The sequence below is a fragment of the Mus pahari genome, chromosome 9 (genome assembly GCF_900095145.1).
Source record: "Mus pahari chromosome 9, PAHARI_EIJ_v1.1, whole genome shotgun sequence".
In the NCBI taxonomy this organism is placed as follows: domain Eukaryota; kingdom Metazoa; phylum Chordata; class Mammalia; order Rodentia; family Muridae; genus Mus; species Mus pahari.
In genome coordinates this window covers 15,112,493-15,140,488 of record NC_034598.1, presented here as the reverse complement: position 1 = coordinate 15,140,488, position 27,996 = coordinate 15,112,493, and the positions used below count along the sequence as shown (strand labels likewise).

Genomic DNA, 27,996 nt, shown 5'->3' with positions numbered 1-27,996 from the left:
TAAATCATCTCTTCAGGGTAAAGAATGTTGTGTATCTTACCATAATCATTACAGAAATTCTCATGTATAAAGTCTTTAATTATAAATATTTTACTGGTGACTTAGCAATATTTTTTTCCTTTTTTCCTTTTTATGTTTCTCTCTACAGAAAGCTGACCTTGCAGTTGCTCCACTGGCTATTACCTATGTTCGTGAGAAGGTCATCGACTTTTCAAAGCCGTTTATGACACTTGGAATAAGTATTTTGTACCGCAAGCCCAATGGTACCAACCCAGGCGTCTTCTCCTTCCTGAACCCTCTCTCCCCTGATATCTGGATGTATATTCTGCTGGCTTACTTGGGTGTCAGTTGTGTGCTCTTTGTCATAGCCAGGTAACATGCTCACTTTTGTGATTTTTTTGGCAATTGTTACCTCTTTTTTCTAACTAATAATTGTCAAAAGTCACAATCTCCTTTCTCGTCTTTCTTTCTCCTGGGGTGCTGAAGACTTACAAACTTCTACGAATCACATGAGTAGGCTGCCTTTTGAGGCAGAAAGCATGCTGGTTGTGTCAGTAAGCTGCAAATGTGGCAGGAAGTATTTTTCTCTTTTTAACCAAAATATAAGGAGTCCAAATTTTTAAAACTTAGTTTTCTTCTTCATTTGAAATTTTAATTGTGATGCAAGATTCATACTTTTATGGCTGGTATAATGACACTGAAGTCCATTATATTTTTGAGGTTATATATTTTATGGAAAAAAAGAATTATTATTTTAGATGTAGACATCTATGTTGATAGAAATTTTCATAATCTATGACTATATGCATTTATGTGCCCCATAGTCAATATTAAATAAGAAATCATATTTTTTCATTTTTATTATTAAGATGCTTTTGAAAATCGTTGTCCTCTTTTGAAATTCTATGATAAAGTCAATGCAATTTTCCTAGTAGTAGAATTGACTAGTTTTTCGTTTAGATAAACAATAAAATAAAGTGTATATAGCATATTTTATATATTTGTCATTTTACATAACTAGTTTAACGTTGAGAATCGACAACTTAAGACCACTATAATTTGCATTTATTTGTACTAAGCGGCCATACAGCAATTGAAATTGCATAGTAGAGGTTCTTAAAGGTTTTTATTTTTTGTAGTTTTTTATTCTTCCTCAAAATTAGAATTTAGAGTTTGAAATACATGACCTTTTAGTTTCTGCTTTTCTGTGATCAATGGAAAAAAATCAAGAAGATCATTACATTGTCTTTGGATAAATATTTGTTTAGTTACCACCACAAGCCACTCTACTTCATAAGTATTCAGAAAATTAAGACCAAGTATTTGTAGAATTAGTGATGTCCTATACACTTTCCACCTACAACACAGAACAACTATCCTTTTGTGTCTTCACATGAACCTACTCTGCATAAAAATAGCCTAAGAGAAAGGCACCTAACACTGTCCTGAGGAAGCATAGAGGAACCAGTTATGTTAAAAAACAGTACTACTAAAGCGGAGCGTGGTGGCGCATGCCTTTAATCCCAGCACTTGGGAGGCAGAGGCAGGTGAATTTCTGAGTTCGAGGCCAGCCTGGTCTACAGAGTGAGTTCCAGGACAGCCAGGGCTACACAGAGAAACCCTGTCTCAAAAAAAAAAAAAAAAAAAACTACTTAGCTTGGAACATATGAACTAGACTCTTGAGTTCATTTTCCAGCTTTGGTTATATTAACTTATAAAAGACATGTTGTTTAAATATAAGATTTTTCTAGCTGTTCAAAATATTTTTATAACTCTCAGTTTTTGTAAAATGGAGATGTTAATTTGAGGTGTTACCTTTATTGATTAAATAGATAAAAAGAGAAATACCATTTAAAGAAATGACATTTTATTGCATTTAAAAATATAAAGTCATGTAGTTTGACATTTTCAATTGCCTCTAAGTTTAAGAGAGTTTCTGACTACATTTATTACTAGCTATTTTATTTAATGAGCAGATTTGAAATTATCCTGCTTTCTTACTCAAAGATAGGAAAATAATCTATCAAATATCTAAAAAATAAAGCAAAACAAAACTTTATCAGAAAACTCATAGGTATTTTATTAATAAATGTGTGATAGTTAATAGTCTTGGTAAAGAGTGTAAATATATATGTAAGTTCTTAGAATATATTTGCTTACCATTGCTAATAATTGCATGGTCTAAAGTATGTCCAATTTTTAAAAATAAATGTTTAAAGTTAAGATTAAAAGAAGAATGACTATGTTCAGGTAAATTTCTTGAGTGAGCCCAAAATTCGAATGAGTTTGTATAAAATTTATTCTTCTAGTATGGATGCAACCCATGAAACACAAGTTCAGAGGAAATGCATTGGTTATGACTTAATTGCTCTTCTAAATCAAGTTGAAGTATAATATTTGTTTTGAATTTTAAAAATTACAAAATTTTTATTTTACTTTAGAGTTAACATTATATAATGCAAAGATATACACTTAATCACTGACATTATTACTAAAGATGTAATACTTTTTAATACTTATGTTTTCAGTACATTCTTTAATATTCCATTAATATGGAAAGGAGAAAGAAACCTATTTAATGGTGGTGTAGTTTACTGGCATGGCATATGTTTAGCATTTGCTAACCCTAGTGTGGAAAACAAGTAATCAAACAAACAAACAAACAAACAAAACTTTTAGGTTTATGTTAGTTTTTGTTAATGTTGCTGTGATAATATACAGTGACCAAAACATTAAAAGATAGCAGGTTTATTTTAGCTCGTATTAGAAGCCACAGACATCATTAGTAGGAAGTTGAATCAGCAGAGCATGAAGCAGCTAGTCACACTATGTCTGCAAATAGCAATGAAATCTATGTGTAGCTTAGTCTTTCTCTTTTATACAGTCTATGAGATTAGGCCAAAAAAACTTTTGCATCTATACTTAGGCTGGGTCTTCCCACTTCTATTAATGTAAAAATATAATTCCCCATAGGTGTACACATATATTTATAGATTTAAACATATATAATAAATGCATTTATATACATATATAAATATATTTCTATATATTAATATATATATATATTGTTTATATTATATTAAGAATTCTACCATGTGGTACTTTCAAGAAAATGTTTGGTTGAATATATTTTTTCATTAAGCATATATATATATATATATATATATATATATATATATATATGCTTTTAGCAATCTAATATATATATAATATTCCTAAATCTATACTTTTTAGGATACTATATAAATTAAATTATATTCATAAAATAACATATATTAAACATATAAAACATCAACTATAAATAGTAGAAAATAGACAAATTATTAGCAGTCTCTTAATACCTAGTGGATGCAGACTATATTATTATATTAATAATATTAGTTTTATAAAAATTTTAAACTCGATAGAAATTGGTAACATTTATTCTTTTATAGCTCAATTTTAAAGTATATAATTTTGTTTACTCATTAAAATATTTTTCTTACCTTTAATTTCAAAGGAACATACATACAAGTACTTTACAAATGTCTAGGTACATTGAATGGTTACCAAGAAAACAATGTTTCAGATACCTATGTGTGGTTTACTATGTCATATGGCCTTTATAAACACCTGAGATATTATTTGTAGCATAATGACACAATCAGCATCCTTCTCTGAATTACTGAGAACTCGTTTAGGCATAGGTGGAAGGCAGGGATATTGCTTTCTAGACAATAACTATCCCTGTTCCACATATCTTAGCATTTACTCTTGACAGACAGAAATAACTCTTGTCTGTGATAGGATTCACTTAGTTATACTATTTCTTAATCCTGCCTATTTCTTTCTTTGTCATTTGCTTTAATTTAGTTATATTTCTAGTGAGAAATAGTCACATGAAAAGGCTGATCATGGCACCCACTCAAGATGTGTTTTTCACCTTGCTTCAAATATTTCCCACATTAAACAAATAGAGACTGCTAACAATAAGTTATTTATAAAATGGGCTAAGTTCCCATTAAATGAAATTGCCATAGATAGCAGAGAAATTTTCTTTCAACAATAGGTATCTCAAGGGCAACCAGAGCTCCTGAAATACTATATCCAAATTTTGTTTTGGGATTTTTACAGTTTGTAGTACAGAGATGCATAATGGATCAAAATCCAAATGAAGGAATAGTGATGTACACATTTTCTTCCAACAGGATTGATGTCACCCAGTTATTCACTAAGTACTGGTCAGGAAATGAACTGTAAATAACCTGAAAAGAAATCACATTCTTACACAAACTTTTATAAGAATCTTGATACACAGCTACACTTTAGGCTTCTTATCTGAACAAAATAATGCAATCACCCATAGGAAAAATATAAATAAAACCAAATAATATTAACTGATTTGTTTCTTCAACAGAATAGCAAACTAAAGAATATTTGATGTGTTGAAAATAGAAAATTTTATTAAGTTAAAAACATATATTTTATGTCACTTACTTTTGTGATTTTTTTAGAATATTAGAATAATAACTTATATTGTTGAGTAAAGTAGTGAAGAATTAACTCTTAATATCTCTTGAAGTTTTATAATCGCGGTTACTTCTGGGACTGTCTTGCAGTATACTTTAGTTCTAACATGGCTTTTTATCACAAAAACGTCAAGCCTTTGTCTCATGTGGAGTTCTTATAATTTAAAAACAAAACTGTCTTCCTCTTACAACTCGTTGGTTTTAAACACTATCTTTGATGGTTTACTAACTTCAGAAACCCATGTCCAAAATTCACACATTAGCATCATTGATTTTAGTTCCTGAGCATTATATTGTAGCTTTTATATTCCCACTGAATTATTGGTGACATCTTATGGACACTGGCAACAATGGGCTATTATGTACTTAGGAATGGATAACTGTTTTTTTGGTAAATGTTCAATGGTAAAGTAATTGACTGTCAGAAGAACTGTTGCCACATTGAAATGAAATGCCAATTTTGTTGTGTGCCAACCTCTTACTCAGGACACCATTTAAATTTACCTTTCTTTAGCATTGCTTAGGTAATGCTTTACTGTATTTTTAAAAAATGTGATTTTTCAGATAGACACATTTTATGAAAACATATTTGCAATTTCCTTCCCATTTAGCAATCTTCCTAGAATGTTTTCAGAAATTGGCTCTTAGTAATTTCTGTTTTAATATGCCTCTTACACACATGAAAAGGATCATTAAAACTGATTATGTATTAAGATTTGTCTAATGGTCATCACAGATTTAATCGAAAGGCATGCTCAAACAACAGACTAAAATGGTTTTATTCATCATGAGGCTAAGACTACAGGGAAATTATTTTCTTATCTCAGTAGTCACTTGCCAATCCACTTAGAAAACAGCACATCCTTTCAACCTGAACTTAGAAAATCGCCATTGTTATAAAGTAGGTATTGTGACTTCATTTGTTGTGTTAGTAGAACAAAGCCAATTGGGACTGAGTGAAATAACATTTGATTAAAACTGTTATATAGGTATTTCAAGCAACAGAGGTCTTAACTGAAATCATAGGACTATGAGCAGGAGGTCAGTTCTAATTCCTAGAGGACATAATAAACATGTTTTTCAATTCTCAGTTTTGTAATTTCAGGACATTAAAAATATAAATTAGAAGAAAAATAAGTAATGCAAAGACAATATAAGATTACAGTGAATTTTTAAGTAACCTTCTGTAATCAAATAATTGTTGCCATTTAGTTTTGAGAAAATTTTTACATCTTTTGCTAGTATTTACATGGCTACAAAATTATTTTCCAAATAAACTTAAATTATTTTTTCTTCTCTTTTCCCCCTACTATTTGCTTTGTAGTCCTTTGTGACAAACCCAAGGTCTTGCACATGCAGGATAAATGATCAGCCAGTACAGTCAGGCTCCCAAATTATTTTTTCTTACTGCCAAGACAAAAGAAAAATCAATGAATTAGAGGATAATTAATACTCCAGTTTTCTAATGGTATATATATACCTTTGGTGTCTATTCTTGATTCAATAACACAACTGAGACCAGAGACTCCTGCACAAGATGACTCTCATTTTTAGGTTATTGTCCAGTATGCCCATTCTACAAATATCATGACAAAAAGCATCTGAGGTCTATGTGCAACCTGTAATGACTGGTTTCCACTACGAAGATATATAATATCTAACTTAGCAAATCAATGTTTTATACAATAATTATGTTACTTTTAATGTTTTGAAATTTCATGCTTATTAAGATGTTATATTGAAAAATTTAGTATTTGCAGTGTAGTATAGTCTTGGCAGTTGCCACTATATATTCTTATCTGTCATCAGTTAATTTAGGCTAAGTTGTTAGCAAACCAAGAACAATAGAACACAAGATTTGTTTCCCAACTCTTTTATCTCTCCTATTCATTCTACTCCATTCCATTCCCTTCCATTCCAGTTCCTTCTATTCCATGCCATTCTGTTCTGTTAAGGTCTGTCCCACTCAGACCCACCTCTATTCCTGTTCTACTCTGTGTAATTCTATTAATTTCTCTCTTTAGACTTTAAGAAAGAAACCCTATTACAAGTCTATTAAGAAGTTCCAACTAGCTGAGGAAAATGAAGCATATTTTCCACAAATCATATACTTATTCCTGGATGTTTCTTAGTTTCCAAGAAGCTCCATTTCTTCAGCTGAAGTTCTGAGAAAGGTTCTTCAGAAGCTGCCCCTTTACATGGCTTGTCTTGTCAGCTTTCAAAACAATGCCTCTGATTTCCCACAGACACTGGAAAAACTGTTTGGGTGGGAGGGTGGTTTCATAGTCACACTAACAAAGGTTCTTAATTTACTGGCCTTCAGAAGTCAGTGCACTTTTATTCTATTGTACGTGAAGCAGATAAATCTCCACTGTCCACTCAAGTCAGGCCAAAAGTATTGTATACAACTCTACTTTGGAACAATAGAGTGTGTGCAGTGCAGGAGGACCATTAAGACACCAACAGAAAATACACAAGTGATTTGGTTTGGTTTGTCTGTATATTTTTCAACAATGAAAATGTGTGCTCCTAAATGGCATTTTCTTCAAAAATATAAAAATATATTTAGGCATTTTTTATTGTACATGTGACTTTTAATTATGTACTAAAGCTATTGTCTTACTGTTATTACATTATTTCATGAGTTTTTCCAAGTACACATTCTGTTGTGTGTGTAGCCTTTTGCCCCAATCCATGTGGAGGAAAGTTCTGAAAGAGAACAAAAGTAGTCCAAACAGTATGCAAACAGGGTACACTGAGATTCACAGAAAATGATTATTCTCCTACTTTATTCAACTATGTGTTTATAGAGTAATATACACCAGGCCCTGTTACACACCTCTGGCACAAAGAAAAGCAAAAGTGTTTTTCTCTTTTTAAAATTCATATCTGTTGTTATAGAAAGGAAGGTTTTTCTAAAGAAATCACATTTAGAAAACTCGCTGAAAATACATTAAAACCAAAATTGCATTATGTTGTTTTGCTTAAAGTGTTAAACACATTTCTTGATTTTCCTAAAAATTAAAAAAAAAAAATGCTTTTATTATCACTTTAAGTATTGAAACGATGCTTTAGCATTTTCTCATCCACATTATCTGTATACTCTTATACAAAAGAGATAATTTCTTGAAATAACTTTTAGGTTCATGTGAAAAGTATATCCATTGTTATTTTTACTAGCCTTACAAATAAGAAATGTTAAAATATATTTCTAGAATATTTCAGCATGTAGAAAAATACATCAGTAAATCCTGGTGACTTACATGACGGTCCTATTGACATACCTGCATTCTCTTCTTAAAAATTGTCAGTTTCGTTTGCTTACAAAATAGCAAGTCTTTGTGAAATTCTTGAGAAAATCAAATGCTATTTTATATTATTTTGGTACCCTTATAATTTATGTATGTGGGAGAAGTTCCATCAATATTAAATGAAAACTAAAAGAAATAATTAGTGGTGATTTATGACTTTATTTTTTCGAGTTATGTGAAATAATGCACTCTATCCAAATTATTAATGAGTAGGAGATACAGCATCATCAACCAGTACAACTTCATTCATTAGAGCATGCCACAGCACCTTAATTGCTATAATTTTTTACATTCCATTACATAATTACATCATTCAAATTAAATTGTTTTCATATCAATCCTGTTGCTTATGTGTACATAGAAATATAGAGATTAACCTCATACTCTTTGTGATAAAAAGTCTCACTAATATAGTAACTACATGTATTCATACTTTAAAACTAGAATGAATATATTTAACCTAATGTACTTTGAATACAGACTTTCACTTCTAATCTGCAGAAAGCATAATTTTACATTTTTTCTAACTTTGATATTACAGGTTTTGTTATCATTAGAAAAATAATATATAGACCTAAATTAACTATTTTACAAAAAATATCTATTACTTTCTGCTATGACTTCTTTCAACTCCAAGATGATAACATGGGGTGAATGAACTTACAACACAATTTCTTACTAATTTAATACATTTAATATTTGAAGCAAAGGTGAAATGGTAGGTTTTCAATGTTACTGGCATGATAAATATTATCAACAGTTGGGCTACAACTGTCATCTAAGTTGGTTCAGAATATGCACCTGAATATTATTTTAACATAATAAATTAGGTAAGTGTTTCCTGGCTTCCCTTAATATTATTTGTGTTCAGCTTGGGGATGGTGGGATGTTTGTTTCAATATAAGCTTATCCAATTGTTACACTGAGTTGTTATTTGAAAATAATAAAGAAAAGCTGAATTCTGTTTATAAGCGGATAGATACAAAAGAGTCCCACTCTAAGAAAAATGTTTATTATAAAGTGTTCAAATCACTCTTTCTTTAATTAGGGCTTCAAATTAACCATTTAATTGAAAAGGTTTGAAAGTTTTGTTTCAAATCTAGTTGTAGAGAATTTAACAGTACTCATTTTGGTAGTTCTTAATTTGAATAGTGTAGAGAAAAGTAAAATAATTGATTTTCAAACATGTTTCAGCTTTCTTTAGGAACTTTGAAATTTTCACTGTGCACATACATGATATTAAGTTCATTTACTGATCTGTTGATACAATATGCTGCAGTATAATACTAATATAATTTGTTAATATGATACATACACAGTCTATATAGCTAAGATTAAAGCACTTTATTATTAGTTGATACAACATAGTACATTATAATACTGAGATATTTTATTGATTTTTATATATTTCATACAGAGTATACATATGTATATTAAGACACTTTGTCATTTAAAGATCCATTATGTTATATTGTAACATTAAGACACTTAATTGGTTTATACAACACAGTGTATTTTCAAGACATTTCTGATTTCTTAGGTGAAAAAGCAGAAAGTCTACAAATGAAAAAAACTCTGGAAGTGCTTGCAAAAATAAAACTTATCATTACAATATTAGTAAAAGAAGAAATTAGGTACCTTGCATGCCAATATCTACTGATTAATGTGTTTTGTAATCCTGATAACATCAGTTAAATCATTTCTAATACTTAAATGATGCATTTATATCAGATATTAGTTCTCTTTTGAGTGCCATATTTATACAAAAAGGTACAGTCTGTTTCATGCTTCAGTATTAGACACCTCATGACCTGCTGTATCAGTCAGCCAGCCCTAAGACTTTGATGCTAGACTTAAAGCTTTACATACCCTTAGTGTGGATATTACAAGCTACTTACTTATGCCCTGTAAGTCTACAAGGAACATATTAAATGAAAGAGGGCTGATTTTTATTTAAAATAACAGTTTTAATGTTTAGAATGCTATTCAAAAAATATTTAACTGGGTAAGATAAAGTTAAATTTTTTATTACACAGCATTGAAATCTGAACCTTGTTTTTAGTAATTCTCAATTTAAAGCCACTCTTATTTGAATGTAATTGTGCAGTTAAATTATTGATAGCCATCTAATGGAATAGCAGAAAAATCATTGTATAATTATGAAAGTAGATTCCAGTTTTCAGAATAAAATTAATTTTTCTTTTATGCTGAAATTTATCTATACAAAAACTCAATAGCAACAATATTATTACTTTCCTAAAATTTTGTATAATATGTAGATGATTGTAATAAATAATTTTAAACCACAAAATAAAAACAAAAACAATTATAGACAAAATTAAATAAACAACATATTGCTGTACAGGATTATAAATTTTAAATATATTAACATTGATCAGTATATTATACTCTACTGTTAAAGTTAATTTTCTACAAATGTTATTTTTAATTATGAGTCTTCAGAAAGCCCTGTTTCAAAGATGCTCATTATTTTATTATGTTTAGTTCCTTTTCCATAAATTAAATTACTTTCATCAATACATTACAAATCTCTGAATATTATCATTCTTATCATTTCATTAATCTCTCTTGATCCATTTATTGATTCCAAATAACTTACTGGCATTAAGGGAACCAGTTAATATCCATGTTAAATATGGAAAATGTATTCAATTCTTATTTTTAAGTTTCATATTTATTTGGGAATAGTATATATTTTTAGTAATATACAGATAACTTATTAATTGCCTAAGTCGGTGAACAAGTTTGTGTTTTATAGCCATAGCAAATTTTCATGGTTTATATATCCCAACTACAGTCACTGTCACCACAGCCAAAGGTGTCTCTGCACATAGCAATTGGAAAGCTACATGGAATTGCCTTTGTAAGTCAGGATCACGGGACTTCTGCATGATACTCCTTTACATTTCCTGGAGAATGGAAAAAATAAGATATCAAAGTGGATTGCAGCAGACCATGTAGAAAGGGCTAATGTGCAGAACATATGAGAAGATATTTGGAAAAGAGTGGGAAAGGCTAGAGCCTAGAAAGTGTGGCAGAGAAATTGTGCTTTAACAAGTTACATGAAGCATTTCTAAACGCAAATTCTGATTAGCCTTTATTAGCATGAGTCTAAATTGGTATCTTTGAAAGTATGGAATTGTTTTAAATAAGTGTTAAGGTGTTCTTTAAAGACAACTGCATATGAAAATATCTGTGATGGGAAGAAAATATGTCACAAATAATTCAGTTTGGGGTGATTTCATTGTTTATGAATTGTTGTGCTTCATTTACTAATGTAGAAGTGATTCTTTACTGGACAATTTTACATCATGACATACTCTCCCTAGTGATAATTTTTATAATTTATTGTGAGATTGTGAGAGGAATATATTGTTTTAAAGTAATCAGTAACATTGTCATAGGAGCTGAGAATTGTCCTCTGCAGGCTTAATAATCAATTCAGAGCCTGGTTTGGTTAATTTCATGAGTGGTTAATAAGAAACTTCACCAAATATTTAAGTGTGTGTGTGTGTGTGTGTGTGTGTGTGTGTGTGTGTGTGTGAGTGTGTTTGATTGATTGCTGTAAGTAAGGAAAGATAAAAACAGAGAGAGGCAGGTTTCACAGTTTGAAGCCAGCCTGGTCTATAAAGTAAGTTCCAGGACAGCCAGGGCTACACAGAGAAACCCTGTCTCGAAAAAACAAACAAACAAACAAAACAAAGCAAAACAGCTCTTTTTAGGCTGCTGGGATGTGTTCCTGGCAGCATTATCCTCACAGTAACGGTTTCATCACACTAGGAATCATCTATATCCTATGCCTAAAAAGAAAACAGAAAACAAAAGCTTTGCCCACAGAACAGAAAATGGTATTAGAAATGAAATTACAGAGACTGTGAGCTGTGTGTGGATGCTGAATTCAAACCAGAGTCCTTAGGAAGTGATCTTACACGCTGGGCTTTCTCTCCACTTCAAGCTCTTGTTTTTTCATTAGGAAGAAACACTTCTTTACTCATGCCTTAATATTTAAAATTATTGACAAGCAAGAATTATCTATAACATATTGTGATCTCAAGAGTTTTGTAGAACATAAAATTGATAATACCATGGGATATGTGATTGGTAGTGAATGCCACCTAGGCTTACAGAAGAACAAAGTAGTATCTCACACAATTGCCCAATCTGGCCTTGAATTAACCTGTGGCAAAGCTTTCCTCAAACATTTCCTCAGCCTTCCAAGTGCTAGGATTATAGGAATAAGTAAAGGTTTATATTAATATTTAGAATTTATCAACTTACTTTCAGGTGTCACTCTAAAGTCTTATGTGGTACTATAAAATATTCAGTCTTGGTGAAAGTAATTCTTTAATATGTAATATTCTGAGATAGCAGTATTTTTCTCAACCTTTTTTAAGCCATAAAGAAAAGATTGCTAAGCATTTTATCCCCCACTCCTAGCGTGGTAATGTATTATGATATATACCAGGACACATTTTACAAAACAGCAGCTGTTAAATAAATCCACCTGTAGAAAGAGGAGAAGTCTATGGCCAATTGCGGTCAGTCTAGGTATTGACTTCTCTGAGTCACTACTAGCAACATTATAGTAAGTATCATGCAATAAATAAATCAGTTAATTTAATTAAACTTTTCCTAACATTTTGTCCTGGAATTTTTCCATTAGTCTAGCCTTTCAGAACAGAAAAAAATGATTGCAAATATAAGAACTAGATTTAGCTGGGCAGTGATGGCACATGCCTTTAATCCCTGTACTTGGGAGGCAGAAGCAGGTGGATTTCTGAGTTCGAGGCCAGCCTGGTCTACAGAGTGAGTTCCAGGACGGCCAGAGCTATACAGAAATACCCTGTCTCAAAAAAAAAAAAAAAAAAAAAAAAAAAACCCACAAAAAACAAAAAACAAAAACAAAAAAAACCAAAAACCAAACCAAACAAACAAAAACAAAAACAAACAAAAACAAAAACAAACAAACAAAAAACTAGATTTACTCACTCTGAATGCAATGATACCGCTAAGCACAATTCTAAAAATTTCAGGAAAATGAATAGCAGCAAATAGATAAAATGGTAAGGGGCATAAATCAGTTAAATAATGCTCAACTAAATCTTTGAAATGTATGTACATTTTAATAATAAAAAGCTAAACTTTTATAAAATCTAAAAGTAGAAAAAGCTACTGATCTACCAGGAATGGTTTATACATAAGATTTAAATTCAGTGTAGCTGCAAAGTGAGTTCCAGGACTGCCAGGGCTACACAATGAAATCCTGTCTCGAAAAACAAAACAAAACAAAAAAACAAACAAAAAATTCAGTGTAGCATCTAGGAAAACAAGGCATTTATTACTTCAAAACATGATATTCTCAAGGTTCCAGATTCTTAATAATTAATAATGTTACGTATATAAATGATGGAAACTAGTGCTATACAAACAGAAGTGCTATGAAGTATAACAACCTGCCACATGATGTGATCTCAGAACTAAAGCAAGGCTAATTAGGTAGCATGCAGCACTAGACAAGAGTTAGCCATTAGGAGACTTCAGGTCTGCAATGAAAACTAAAATTACAGCCTAGTGCCTTGAACCTCTCACATACATGGTTGATGTGTGCTCCCTCATTTTCAGACTATTACATAGATATAATGTGATAGTCAAGACCATTTGAATTTGTTTGTTTTTATTGGCAGTCTCCATTTTTACCTTTTGATCAATATGAAGTACAATTTCTGAGTTCCTCTGTTCTTATTATTCTGCTGCCAAAATTGACCATTTCTCTCAGTAGCTAATTATTTTGACAAAAGCTGCTGCTTGGTATAGATCTGTTTAGGAACTTGACAATATCACATTTTTATATTGTTTTACACTGTTCAGAAACAAATGTATGAAGAAATGCTATATTGAATAAGCTTTTCTGTATGACCTTACTATGTGAACTATTTCTGACTTATGATTATAAAATTTGGTAATTATTACCTTTTTCAGAGCTTCGTAGTTGTGACAAAACCCTTATCTACATTGAGTAAAATGAACTGTTCCACTCATTTACCCTTTGATTGATAAAATTGTAATTAATATGAATATCATTATTACCTAAAAGTAGTAAATTAATTGAAAATTTTCAGGAATTATAAGTCCATTTTACCACATAAGAGGTCAGCAGTTGAGCTGTTTATGAAACAGATAGTCAAACTAGTTACAAAAAATATTTTGAGAAATTAAAGAACTGATAATAGAGAAATGAACAGCCACATATGTCCTTCCTGGACTGATTTCATAAGCTGGTTCCTGCTTCATTGTCTGGAATAAGTAAAGCCTTTTAACATGAAAGGGGAAAATAAGAAAAACACTTTGTTGAAATACATAAAGTATTTCTATTGCCTTCTTGAAATGCCAATAGTGAGTAATGTGGTTCCATGTTCCACTCATGCATAGAAAATGACTGTGTGTGTATTTCATGTGGTCATACACTTTATACAAATTTAATAGAATTTGTTGATGTCGATGCCCATGAATTTTCATTAACCAGAAATAAAAAACTATTATTAATTGAAAGAAATTTCAAGAAAATATTCATAATCACTAAACTTAACATAAAGAAACACTGTTAAATTCATTCTGATTGTAATTGGATATTTTTACAATTTTAAATCACATAAACACAGAAATAATACAATGTTTAAAATAACTCATTGAATAATTATTTCTCAGTGTACATATTAAACATATTAAAGGTTTTTAATATGTTGATTTTTAGAATCTGAGCCTTTAAAATCACTTTAATTTTGTCAATATTTTTACAGATCAAGTGATATATTTGATGTATAATAAAAGCAATTTAGTTTTCTATATTAAAAGCACAAGAGTGTCTTATATGTAAATATATAGTCTAATATATAAATATGCTGCATAGACTAATTTGCACACATTTTCTACTCAAAATACTTACTTGCAAATCTATATGTAAATAAATTGTATTTTTTTAACCAAGAGTCAATGTAATTCACATGTTAGAGTGTTAAAGCAAATACTAAAATATTTGCATATAAACAACATTTTATAATGAGCTATGTTTGTTGTATTAATTAAAATAATTAGAATTATTTCCTACTTAATAAATATATGGAAGTTTATAAAATGCTAAATTTTAAGCAGGATATTCTTACATTCTATAGCTTGTTCCTTCATCAGTAAAACAATTTCAGACATTTGCTTTATTGCTGTTGAGGAAATATCTCAGTATGGTATAACTTTTAGGTATCTCTAAGTATATGGTGTGCGTTTATGAGTAAACCACACACATTTAATTATATTCCATAATTGAAAATATGCATATGATCATGCAATATCAATTGCATACCTTACTTTACAATAATGTACTTATTAATATTACTGAATAGGCTTGACTTTAGTAGATATAATTATTTTATATTTAAAATATATCAAATGAAATAAGGATGCTGTGAACATATTTGACCAATTAAATTCTAGAACAAACATAAATATCAGACTAATAATACTTAAAGTACCTAGGAGTTATCAAATCCACTTTTTACTTAACCTTCAGTGGTTTCATCTTAATTACATCAATATGAGTCCTTTAAAGACAGGCTAAAATAGAAGAGAAGCTTTCCTTCATTGTTGTTACTCTCTTTCACATCCTTAACAAGATGCTAGATTTTTCATAGTCATGAATTAGTACAAATAAGTGATCTACAAAGGAGACCAATTAGAAGATGTTTGGATGTGATAGCATGCAAAGAAGATGAAGGATAGCAGGAGAGCCTTTAGATTCCAACAAGAACAAAAAATTCTGTAGCTTTTCCAAAATGGGTGACTGTCACATCACAAGCCTGTACATTTATTGCATGGGATAATATTCAGACATAGTTGATAACATGTGTCAGGCATTCATTTTTAATTTAATTAAGACTAATTTTCATGAAGAATAAAATAGGGATTATAATTGAGATCATATTTACTTTGATTTCTACATTTTCATATACTGAGAAGCAACAACAGTGATCATTTACAAATTATTTTCAAAATGAACAAGTTTTCTAGACTTTTCATCCAAAAGTCTCAAGATGAAAGCATGTAGTAAACTGTACCAGCAAGGTACGTAGAGCAGTATAACCGAACAATACATAATAAGATATATAAGGATGATCACGTTGAATACAAAATGCTAAATCGATGTTAGGGCTTTTAAAATATTTTTATTAAATAAATATATAAATATATAATATACATTATATACAAATATATAAAATAGTCTTAAAGTCATTTAGAACAGTTTTGAATAATTACTTCTGATTCATAAATGTTATACAAACATAATTTCATAAATATTCTAGTAAATATTTCAAGGAATGTTATAACAGTATATGGTAATATCTCTACTGAGTGAAAGAAAAACTGACTTATAAAATAATTAAAATTTCTACAACATTAAACAAAAATTAAGACAATTCTATAAGCATATTAATTAATTGGTTTATTTTTAGTGTATTTGCTACAGTTTCAGAATATCCTATTATAGTAGCTATTTAATCAAAGTTTAAATTAAGTATCAATTAACATATTATATTAAAAATATTATTATATTATAAATTATATATATATATATATTGTATATATTAACATTTAGATTATGTATTTTAAATGTTTGAATGTTTAAATATTTTAATTTAAATAAATGTTATTTAGTATTGAGACTTTTTCTCCTGAGTCTATCCCAGTGGAAGCCTTCTCTTATTCTCATGAATCTGATGTTAAGCAGTTTCAATAATTTTTTCATCTAACCTACTTACAAAGCATTCTTTGTTCAACATACATGCCACATTAGGAGAGTGAAAAAAGGTTGAGAGAACTTTGCTTCAAACAATATTTTTAGAGAAGGGGACAGAACAGGAGCGAGAAAGAGAGACAGAAACAGACAGACAGACACAGAAATAAAAACAGAGACAGAGCTGCAGCACCAAAGATAAGCCTTTGTGGTTCATTCTCTCAGGACAAGTGTTGAACTACACATTTTCTCTAGGCATTCAGTTGAATTTTATAGGCACTTGGAGGCACTCTGGACCAGAAAATGCCAAGCAGAGGTAACCTTCTTCTAGGTGATCAGAGAAAGAGCAGAACATTTTTATTTTTATTTTTTTCAGAACAAAAAAAAATTCAAGACCCCATTTGAACAGCATTTTCATCTCCCAGCACTTAGCATTCCTGAGTGGGACAAGGATTCCCAGTCAGTCCTACATGACTGTGAGCTCTCCTCATTTACACTAACAGCTTTCCTTCATGCTCAGGGATTATGTTATCAACAGTGATTACCAACAGTGGGAAAGCTGTGCCTGAAAGAACAGAATAATGGCTCAGACTCTTTTCTGTCTGTGCACAGTGGAAAGCTGTGCTTTCATTCATAGCCAAGATTCTGCTAATGGGTGGGTATTATTGTTCACACTCCGCAGTCTCATGAAGAGATTTGCTTCTAAGTTCTTCTGAACCATGGCAGCTAATTTCAGGAAATTTTTGTGTGTGTGTGTGTTATTAGAAAATATTCTGTGGTTCTATAGTTATGTAATGCTTTTGACAGTGAGTCAAGTAATAAACACTTGCCTAAGGATAATGTTTTTTCTTTTCTATTAATGAGAATACACGTTATGGGGAAAATTCTGACAGATTTCACTGGTTATACAAGCAAGAAAATTTAACTGTTAAGCACCCCTTCTACCTTGATTTTACATCTACATATTGGTAGTCCTGGCATTTTACTTATTGTTTAGAGAAGAAATTAATTAGAAAAAATAAAAAATATACAGTGTACAACATATTTTATTATCTCTGAATTTAAACCAATAAGTTATCTGAATAAAATATCAAATAGGTAGGTAGGCATGTAAACAGGGTTTAAGACAAATACTGCTAATCAAAATTCTGAATATCAACTACCAAATAATATCAATTTTTCACTTGCCTAGAAAACTAAAAATGAGAACAGATAAATAGTTTTATCATTTGATAAGCCCCCATATTCCCATATTATAATTTAGAAACTTTATGTATTATTTAGTGAGAAACATTGTAATTATTCATTAGGAATGCAGCTCCAATCTGAGTCTTCGATATGGAGCTGTGCAACATCTTCCAAGTAAGATGAACAAAGTATTATAAGTTTTTATTTCAGTATATACAGACTAATGAAATGGTATTATTTATTAAGTATATACTCATTTCCAGAATTACTCCAAGGTTCTGAGAGATAAAAAAATTATAGTGGCATACATAATTCCTTTCTTTAAAGGGTCTATTATCTCAATATGTATATTAGTCATTAACAGGGAGAATGATATTAAACATACCATAATGATGAGAGCATTTCAAATATTGAAGGCTGAAATAAGTATGACTTTTTTTCAGACAAAAGTCTAATCATTTAATAAATATCATTTGTAAAGCATAAAAAGGATGTTAATTTATTGCCTGTAATAGAGAAACATTTTAGTTGAGATGAAGAAAAATCAGCAAAAGTTTGGAGTGTTAATATGAATGTCAAATAATAGGTAAATATGAAAATAATTTGTGTGTTATTTATTGACTTGTTAGGAGAATTTATAGAACTAATACTTACAACCATGACAGCTTCTACAGGTACACTTTTATACCTTCATAAAAAACAATGCATGTAAGGAATTCAGAAGGAATTTGGGAAAGAGGTATCTAAAGTCCAAAATAAAATTATAGGAATAAATGGATTATTAAATAGATATGAAAATAAGCTATGAATTACTCTGAAAAACAAATGTAAGAATGTTTGGTGATTAAATAGATATAAGATGATAACAAAAGCAGACAAGTGACTGATAATTTTCACTTTAATTCTTGGACAATGTTTGGAATAATTGGAGAACTAATTTCATACACAGAGAAGAACTGCTTATTTTAGGGATAATGATATATAATAATATGGAAACTATGGGTGTGACATCTGGAAGCTCATTAAAGTTGATATATCTCACAGTAAAGCAGAAATTTAAAATAATTATAATACAGGTGATTTTTAGCATTATGTTCTAGTTAACATCAGATCAATAAACATATACATTGAAAAAGATTAGAAAGGTCAGCTATGCAATGCTAAGAGTTGTGATTCATGAAGACTTGAAAGTTCCTACAGTGTGGCAGCTGAGTTCTGAGTGTTAAGTAAGTTACCTTATTTTATCAGGAATATTTTACAAAAGCATAAATTAGCTTTTTAAGTGGGATCATGAGCATATAAATGTATACATGCTTTGAAGTTCACTTTATCTAAAAAAAAATGTATATGTGCTTTGAAAAATGTATTGTATACATGCTTTGAAGTCCACTTTATCTAAAAAAAATGTATTGACCTGTTTTTACTTTACAAATGGGTGTATTATTATATCCTAGTATTTATAATGTTTCTTATTCTTTTATTCCTGTCATTCTTTCTTAATTTACCTTCATCAACTTTGACCTCATCATTATTGTTTTACAATATGAAGCCTTCTACATTTTCAACTTCGACCCCATCATTATTGTTTTAAAATATGAAGCCTTTGCAGTCTTAACTAATATCCTGCTCATTAATAATTTCAAAAGCACCTGCTGTCAACTGTATCTGGGAAATTATTTTTCTCAGATATGCTTCTTTTTCAGTGCTGACAAGTGAAATGAAGGCCTTCCCCATGCTGTGCAAGTACCCTACTAGTACTGAGCTATAACCTAGCAAGTAAAATAGTTCTTAAGTTGCCTTGGATATGGACAAGTTAAAAATTCTAAATATGCTCCCATATCTCATAGTCAACTGCATAAACAATGAATATAAGTTAAAGTCATGGTACAATTAAAATATTTGAAGTATATTTCCTATAAGAACATTAGATATATATTATCAGCTGATCTTAAATAAAAGCATCCTTATTTCTGAAAAATCTAAATTACTTAAGAACAAACATATAAGGGGAAAATGTTTGAATGGGTGGGAGGGAAGACGAGTGAAGGACTGCAAGGAAAGGAAGGAGGGAAGCTGTGATCAGAATGGAAAGTCAATAAATAAGTTAGTAAATAATAAAAAGAGAACATATAAATTATGTATACAATTAACTAACAGTTGAATAAAATACAAATTTTATGACTAATATGTGTTCAGAATTAAGAAAATTAATAAAAAAAAAGAATAAAACACACATATAAAATAATATTTGCCACATATAAGCAGATTGTATCCATGAAGCAATTTGTCAGTGTAGCAGTTTGTTGAAAAAAAATTATTATTTTATTCAAAGTGGATCAAAAACTATTCCAGAACCTTGTCTCTTCCTTTAATTCAGCAGTAAAGTAATAAAGGTTAACTGTACACACATAAGCTGTGGGAATCATGACTTTGAATGTGGAATGTGTACCACCAATTTAGCAAAGTGTTTTTGATATAATGTTTTATCCAAAACTTCTTGTCTGAAAACTGGTGAATGTACACGCAAAATATATTATACTAATACACATAGTCTTTTCTTTGGAAAGATAATAATAAAAGCTTTTGCCAAGTAAACAGCCTACCCTATAAGTTAATTTTTAGTCTTACAATTTGTTAATTTCTTTAATACTATTTATTTTAAGTTGCAGCATTTTTAATACTTTAACATTTCTTACTCAACTCAAGGAGATTACTTTTACTGAGTGTACAAAGAAGAAATACGTATCTAATGTGCAGAATAGTTATATTCCAGAATAAAGTGATAAAACAGAAAAATAATAACAATAATTTATAGTTCAGATAATTAGTATTTTCTGAAGTACTCATAGACAGGGAGATAGTTCAGTGGGGAAAGACATTCTCCAACAAACCTATATTGATACCTGGATATTACATAATACTAAAAAAAATCCTCATATTTTTCTCTGACTTCCATTTTGCAGACATACAGATTCAAATACATACACACATACTAAATAAGTAATAAAGACTAAATATTTTAAATCTATGCATAATTTTATTTTTAAAATTTGATCATTTAACAGGTTATTTATAGTAGCAAATGAAAAAATAAACATTTTTTAGAATATTTTTAAGAGAAATTGTAAGTTACCAATTCACTTACTGATATAATAGTCATTTTGAAAATGTGAATTATTTTGGGTTCTGATAAAATGTTTCCAATTCACTTACTGATATAATAGTCATTTTGAAAATGTGAATTATTTTGGGTTCTGATAAAATCTTATATGTTATTGCAAATTTTTTAAGTATTCTGTTTTATTTTATGTATATGAGTGTTTTACTTCATCTGTATCTGGGCACCACGTACTTGCCTGGTGTCCAAGAAGGTCAGAAGAGGCTGGTCCCTGGAACAGGATTTACAGACTTGTGAGCTGACATGTGGGTGCTGGGAACTGAACTTTGGATTCTGGATGTACAACAGGTACCCTTTACCACTGGGCCATCTCTCCAGCCCCTGTTATTATAAATTTTAATGTGGAGGATTTGGTTCTAAAACATGTAGTATGCAAATATACTAAACAGTGTCTTCTGTTTTGAGTATAAATTGAAAAGTTCCTCAGTTTGAGGGTTAAAGAAAAACTAGAAAAACTCCTCCTCCATCATATAAACTTAATTTGATCATAAGCATTTGCTTTTGTGTTTCTTTGGGGAATGATAAAGATTGGCAAGCAAGCTGAGATGGACTCCCATTGAGGTAAGTCTGGTTCACTGAGAACTGTTACAGACCTGACTACAACCTTCTGTGCATTCTTGGGAACCAGAATTTATCCACACTCCTCCTTTACACTAATGATAATAGCATTCATAGATTATGTGTAACAATTCAAGATGAGCTAACACAGCTCTGTGGTTTATAATTGGCATGATGACACAAAATAAAATGGTAATCGTTTCTCATTTTCTGGAGCTCATTATTTAAATTTATCTGATCTGGAGTCATTTTAACTGGTCATGCCTACTGTTAATACTACAATTTTAGTGAAAGGCATGTTTCCCTTTCAGTAGCTGGAAAAGATCTCATTTTACACCTGCTCCTTCCAGGAAGATTATTAAAATAACATAGTTTGAGTAGATATATAGTAAATTAGTAGTCAAAGATGTGGTTAGATTTTTCTGTAACCCAGGAAGACATTATTCTTCTTTCCTGAATTTCAGTCTGCATTTATGCATACTGTAACAAGTAATAGTTTGCCTGAACTAGTGTGGTTAATGATATTTTGCTTCCTTATGAATAAAGTTGTTCTTCTGCCACTCAGTGTACTCACGTGACTTGTAGAGACATAGTACTTTATTTAGGACAGCTATGAATTTTTTAATCTTCTTTGTCTGGTAAGGAAATGCTAAATGACAAACCTACCAGAGGTCCATGATGGTGTTGTTGGCACAAACATGGTTGAGCCATCTGTGTTGGCAGAGGACATGGCTTAACTAAGTATCAGTGACCTTTGAAAAGTAAATAAACAATAAACAAAAGTGCAGCTGAAGACACAGCATCAGGTCACAATAAGCGTCTGCCATAGTGACTTCAGAATACAAAAGCATCATCAAGAAAATATCATCAACAGCCATCTAATTATTTAAAAATATTATAGCATGGATATTCTTTTTATGAGTCACTGCTCCGCCAGGTCCATTAAAAACATAGTTAAAATGCGTATGGACATTTGCTATAGTTTTATTCCCTAAAATATCACTTTATTACTGTGTATATATAACAATAATGAACAATACAATGTTTTATTAATCTTATTTTCTTTCAAGAAACTCTTAAGATTTTATTCAAAGAATAAATATCATCATCCAAAATAATATTTGTTTTACAAGCTATTGAAATATCTTAGAAAATTTAAATACTAGATTTTTTTTTTTTACTTACTTGAAATCGCAGTTAAACAGTTGTACAAGATCACTTGTTCTCAAATTCTCAGTTTAATTGTATGATCATAAAAGGAAAATCATAAACACAGTAATTAAGCATAATATGGCTGAATAAAAATCTCAGAATAGTACAGTGACCATGATTAAATTTTCAAGGTTTGTCTTGGGTTTGTTTTATCCATTGAAGGCTCATATTTATTGTTTGGTAATAATAATAGAGAAATAATAACTAGTAATTGATTAAAATTATAAAATAGGGAGATCATTTTAGATTAAAGATGAATAGGAGGAATGTATTTAAATCTGTGGATTTATAATACTTGGATTGAGATAATATTTACCATTATAATTTTCTATTCTCCATTATCTATAATAAAATTTCCTTTTTAATGTGATAAAGTTCTCAAGTTAATGCTGAAATCAAATTTTAAGAAAATGATAAAAATAATTTCCCGATTTGCTCAGTAGATAGTGGAGATTGGTTTAACTTAAAAGGAAAAAAAATGACATGATGCACAACTTAGTGAAAGGATCATTTTGCACAATAAATGTACAATGTAAGAAACAAGAGGAGTCACCTGCACAGAAGCCCATGATGAGTGAATAACATCAAAGTGCAGTGAAATCTGATGGAGCCCACCTCAGAAGCAGTTCCCAAAACACGGATACGCCTCTAGTGTAGCACGGATACGCCTCTAGTGTAGCACGGATACGCCTCTAGTGTAGCACGGATACGCCTCTAGTGTAGCNCACGGATACGCCTCTAGTGTAGCACGGATACGCCTCTAGTGTAGCACGGATACGCCTCTAGTGTAGCACGGATACGCCTCTAGTGTAGCTTGCTTGTAGCTGTATTTAAGGAGGAAAGAGATCCAAAGAAGATGGGAATATACTTTACTTATATTTCTAATGGCTAGTTCAATTTATTTTTGTACCTCAGAAACTTTTTCTAGTGCATCAAAACACAGGAAATGCTCGCTAATTGAAAGCTAGTAAAACATGAGTAATATTTAAATATTCAGTCATCGTTGTGATGGCTAAAAAGAAAATGACAAAAACAACAACAACCATCCTAAGAGCTCTCACAAAGACACATGCGCTTACATTTTGGAAGGAAAATGCATTTGAATTAACAAATTTACCTGGATATATATCTTACTGTTATCATTCTCTGGCTGTAAAGATTTAAAAATTAGTTTCTGAAATTTATTCAGTGGCTGAACTTCTGGTAATCATTTTTCCTTTTTTTTTTTTCTTTTACTTTTTTCTTTTTAAAAACTTTTTTTATTTTTACCCCCTATCCCATTCCCTCTGCCCCCTGTTTCTATGAGAGTGCTCCACCACCCACTCCTGCTTTACCATCCTAGCATTCCCCTACACTGGGGAATTAAGATAAGCCTCCAAAGGGCCAAGGGCCTCCACTCCCATTGATGCCAGATAAGGCAATCCTCAGCAACATGTGCAACTGGAGCCTTGGGTCCCTCCCTGTGTACTCTTTGGTTGGTTGTTTAGTCCCTGGAAGCTCTGGCTGGGGCAGGGAGTGGGAGTCTGGTTAGTTGATATTATTGTTCTACCTGTGGGGTTGCAAACCCTTTCAGCACCTTCAATCCTTCCCCTGACTCCTCCATTGGATTCCCCATGCTCTGTCAAATGGTTGGTTGTAAGCATCCAAATCTGTATTGGTCAGGATCTAGCAGAGCCTCTCAAGAGACAGCTATACTAGGCTCCTTCCTGTCAGCAAACACTTTGGCATCACCAATAGTGACTGGGTTTGGTGTCTACAAATGGGATGGATCCCTAAGTGGGGCAGAGTCTCCAGATGGACTTTCCTTTAGTCTCTTCTCCACTCTCTGTCAATGCATTTCCTTTAGACAGGAGCAATTCTGGGTTAATAATTTTAAGATGGGTGGTTGGCTCCATTCCTCAACCAGGACCATGCCAAACCTCTGCATATGGTCTCTACAGGTACTCTCTACCCTTTGTTGGCTAATTTAGCTAATGTCATCCCTGTTGAGTCCTGGGAACCTCTTGCTTTCCTAGCATCTGGGAATTTCTGGTGGAAATCTCCAGTTTCTTATTTCCCTCAGCTACATACCTCCATTCAATTTCCTGACCCTCTGTGCTTCTCCCCTGTCTCCTCCAACACCTGATCCTGCCCCTCTTTTTCCTTCCTCTCCTCTCTCCCTTCCAGGTCCCTCCCTCCCTTTACCTCACAAGATTATTTTGTTCCCCCTTCTAAGTGTAAATGAAGTATCCAAACTTTGGTCTTCCTTCTTCTCGAGTTTCATATGGTCTGAGTTGCATCATGGGTATTCTGAGCTTTTTTTCCTAATATCTACTTATCAGTGAGTACATACCATGTGTGTTCTTTTGTGACTGGGTTACATTACTAAGGATGATATTTTCTAGTTCCATCCATTTGCCTAAGAATTTAATGAAGTCATGGTTTTTAATAGCTGAGTAGTACTCCATTGTGTAAATGTATTACATTTTCACAATCTATTCTTCTGTTGAAGGACATCTGGGTTGTTACTACTGTCTGGCTATTATAAATATGGCTGCTATGAATATAGTGGAACATATGTCCTTTTTATGTGTTGGAGCATCATTTGGGTATATTTATTCCCAGGAGTAGTATAGCTGGGTCCCCAAATAATATCATTTCAGTTTTCTGAAGGACCACCAGACTTATTTCCAGAGTAGTTGTAACAGCTTGCAATCCCACCAGCAATGTAGGAGTTTTCCTCTTTCTCCACACCCTCGCCAGCATTTGCTGTCAACTGAGTTTTTAATCTTAGCCATTCTGACTGGTGTAAGGTGAAATCTGAGGGTTGCTTTGATTTGCATTTCCCTGATGACTAAGGATGTTGAACAGTTCTTTAGGTGCTTCTCAGCCATTTGGTTTTCCTCAGTTGAGAATTCTTTGTTTAGCTCTGCACCCCATTATTAATAGGGTTATTTGGTTCTCTGGAGTCTAACTTCTTGAGTTCTTTGTATATATAGGATATTAGCCTTCTATTGGCTGTGGGGTTGGTAAAGATCTTTTCCCAATCTGTTGGCTGCCAAAGGACAGTGTCCTTTGCATTACAGAAGCTTTTCACTTTTATGAGATCCCATTTGTCTATAGTTGATCTTAGAGCCTGAGCCATTGGTGTTCTGTTAGGAAAATTTCCTCTATGCCAATGTATTTGAGGCTTTTTCCCACTTTCTTTTCTAACAGATTCAGTGTGTCTGATTTTATGTGAGAGTCCTTGATCTACTTAGTAGACTTGACCTCAAGCTGTACCATAGAGCTATAGTGATAAAACAAACAAACAAACAAGCAAACAAACAAACAAACTTCATGGTATTGGTACAGAGACAGGTAGATTAATGGAACAGAACTGAAGACCCAGAATTAAACCCACATACCTATGTTCACCTGATCTTTGACAAAGAAGCCAAAATCATCCAGTGGTAAAAAGACAGCATATTCAAGAAATGGTGCTGGTTCAAGTGGAGATCAGCGTGTAGAAGAATGCAAATTGTTTCATTCTTCTCTCCTTGAGAACTCAATGGAGTACAGTAATTGTGGTACATTTACACAATTCTTCTTAAGAATTCAGGTGGACAAAATGGTATATATATTTAAATTGGAAGAAATTTGGATGGAGAACTGATATGCTAGAAGTCACAGGATTTATGTTAAACTAAGGTAGCCATCTAGGAAGTGATTCATAGAATTACTCATATAATATACACAAAAAGAACCTGTGGTGTCAAATTTAGAGTTTTGTATGCATTACCACAATGTTTAAAAGCCACAAAAGTATTAGGTGATTAAGGATACAAGGGGACTCCGAGAGAAGTGGCCAAGCCAAAAGCAATGAGGAACATGGTAAGAAGAAAAACCATTTGCGAATTAACAGAGATGGTAATATTCAATAATATTGTTAGAAGTTAAAAAGTCAAAAGTAGGCTTTAGGGAAAATTATTAACATTAATATTTCACAGAGATAGAAGCTAATCATTGAAGAGAAAATAGATCTACACAAACAAGATTGTCATCAGGCATTATATTAGTCCAGACACTAAGAAAAAAAAATTAAAAAGTAGAAGAAACACTAAAGTTAGTGAATTACTTAAATGCTGACTATTTTTTAAAACTTGTTCTAGAAATTAGAAAGTACACAAAGATACTACATAACATACATTAGTATACAATGTAGTAGCAAGGAAGAAATGTTTATATATATTTATATTTACATTGGTTTATACTGCAAGACTTAAGTAATGGTAGGTATGGTCTGCTGCCCTCAGTGTCAAAGATATGAAAAAGAGAAAGAAAAAAAAAAGGTGTTGGTAAACTTCTGTAACAAATATATCCGAAAGAATTTAGAGAGACAGTGGTGCATTCTCATGGTAGCTCTATTAACTACGTCATGGAACCTCTAATACTTTTCTACTTAGTACCATTTCCTAATACAAGGAGAAAAACACAGTTCATGACAAAAATTCTTAAACTTAATATCCAAATGTATTATGCTCATACTCTAAATCTCAAAGCCTATTGTATAGCAAGGAAGGTAGAAAGGGAATATTAGTTAGGGAGCATTTTTCAAAAATTGGTAAGTGAGGATGAGCTACCAATCTCTGTCTTTATTATCAATCTCCTCCAAGGAAGAGAGAGAACATTAGGAAAGCTATACTGAGACACTGGAATTCAAAGATAAGTATAGGATGTAAGCAGCCGTTAAGCAGTATTGGAAACTCCAGAAAAATGACCCAAGAGAAAAATAATTGATAACAAAAAATACAAATATTTTATTTTCAAATAAGGTTTTTGTTTTTGCTGAGACAGTAGCACAGCATGTAGGAGATTACACTTTGCAAGGTAAAATATATGGGGTTAATTCTGGAATGCTATTTAGGAACACAATACAAAATAATCTTTAACTCTATTTCTAAAGACCAGATTTTTCTTTTGATAATTTTGGACATGCTTGAAGATTTTCATTAAACATTGTTGAGATAGAACAGGAATTATTCTACAATAAAACTGATCAAAAATATTTAGAAAGAAAGAAACATTTTAAATAAACAAAGTCTCTATGAATCTATTGCTGCCCACTCTGACACCTCTAACTATCATAGAACACTATAGTCATAGTGGAGGAGAACAGAGAAATACTGAGGTGTGCTGAGGTAAATTGATAAATGTTTGTAGATTATGTTGTGATAACAATGTAAAGAAGGAAAGAAGACTCAAAGAATGCTAAACTTC

The 27,996-nt window shown here is 31.3% G+C and overlaps 1 protein-coding gene across 6 annotated transcripts in view; it reads left to right on the top strand.

Moving 5' to 3' along the window:
• The window catches only part of Grik2 (glutamate ionotropic receptor kainate type subunit 2), a 740,066-nt gene that overhangs the window by 570,419 nt on the left and 141,651 nt on the right, over positions 1 to 27,996 (top strand). For all 6 annotated transcript variants that reach the window (XM_021204375.2, XM_021204374.2, XM_029542109.1 and 3 more), the window contains one exon: positions 149 to 372. In XM_021204375.2, the coding sequence (XP_021060034.1) occupies positions 149 to 372 (224 nt within the window). The remainder of the gene's footprint in view (positions 1 to 148; positions 373 to 27,996) is intronic.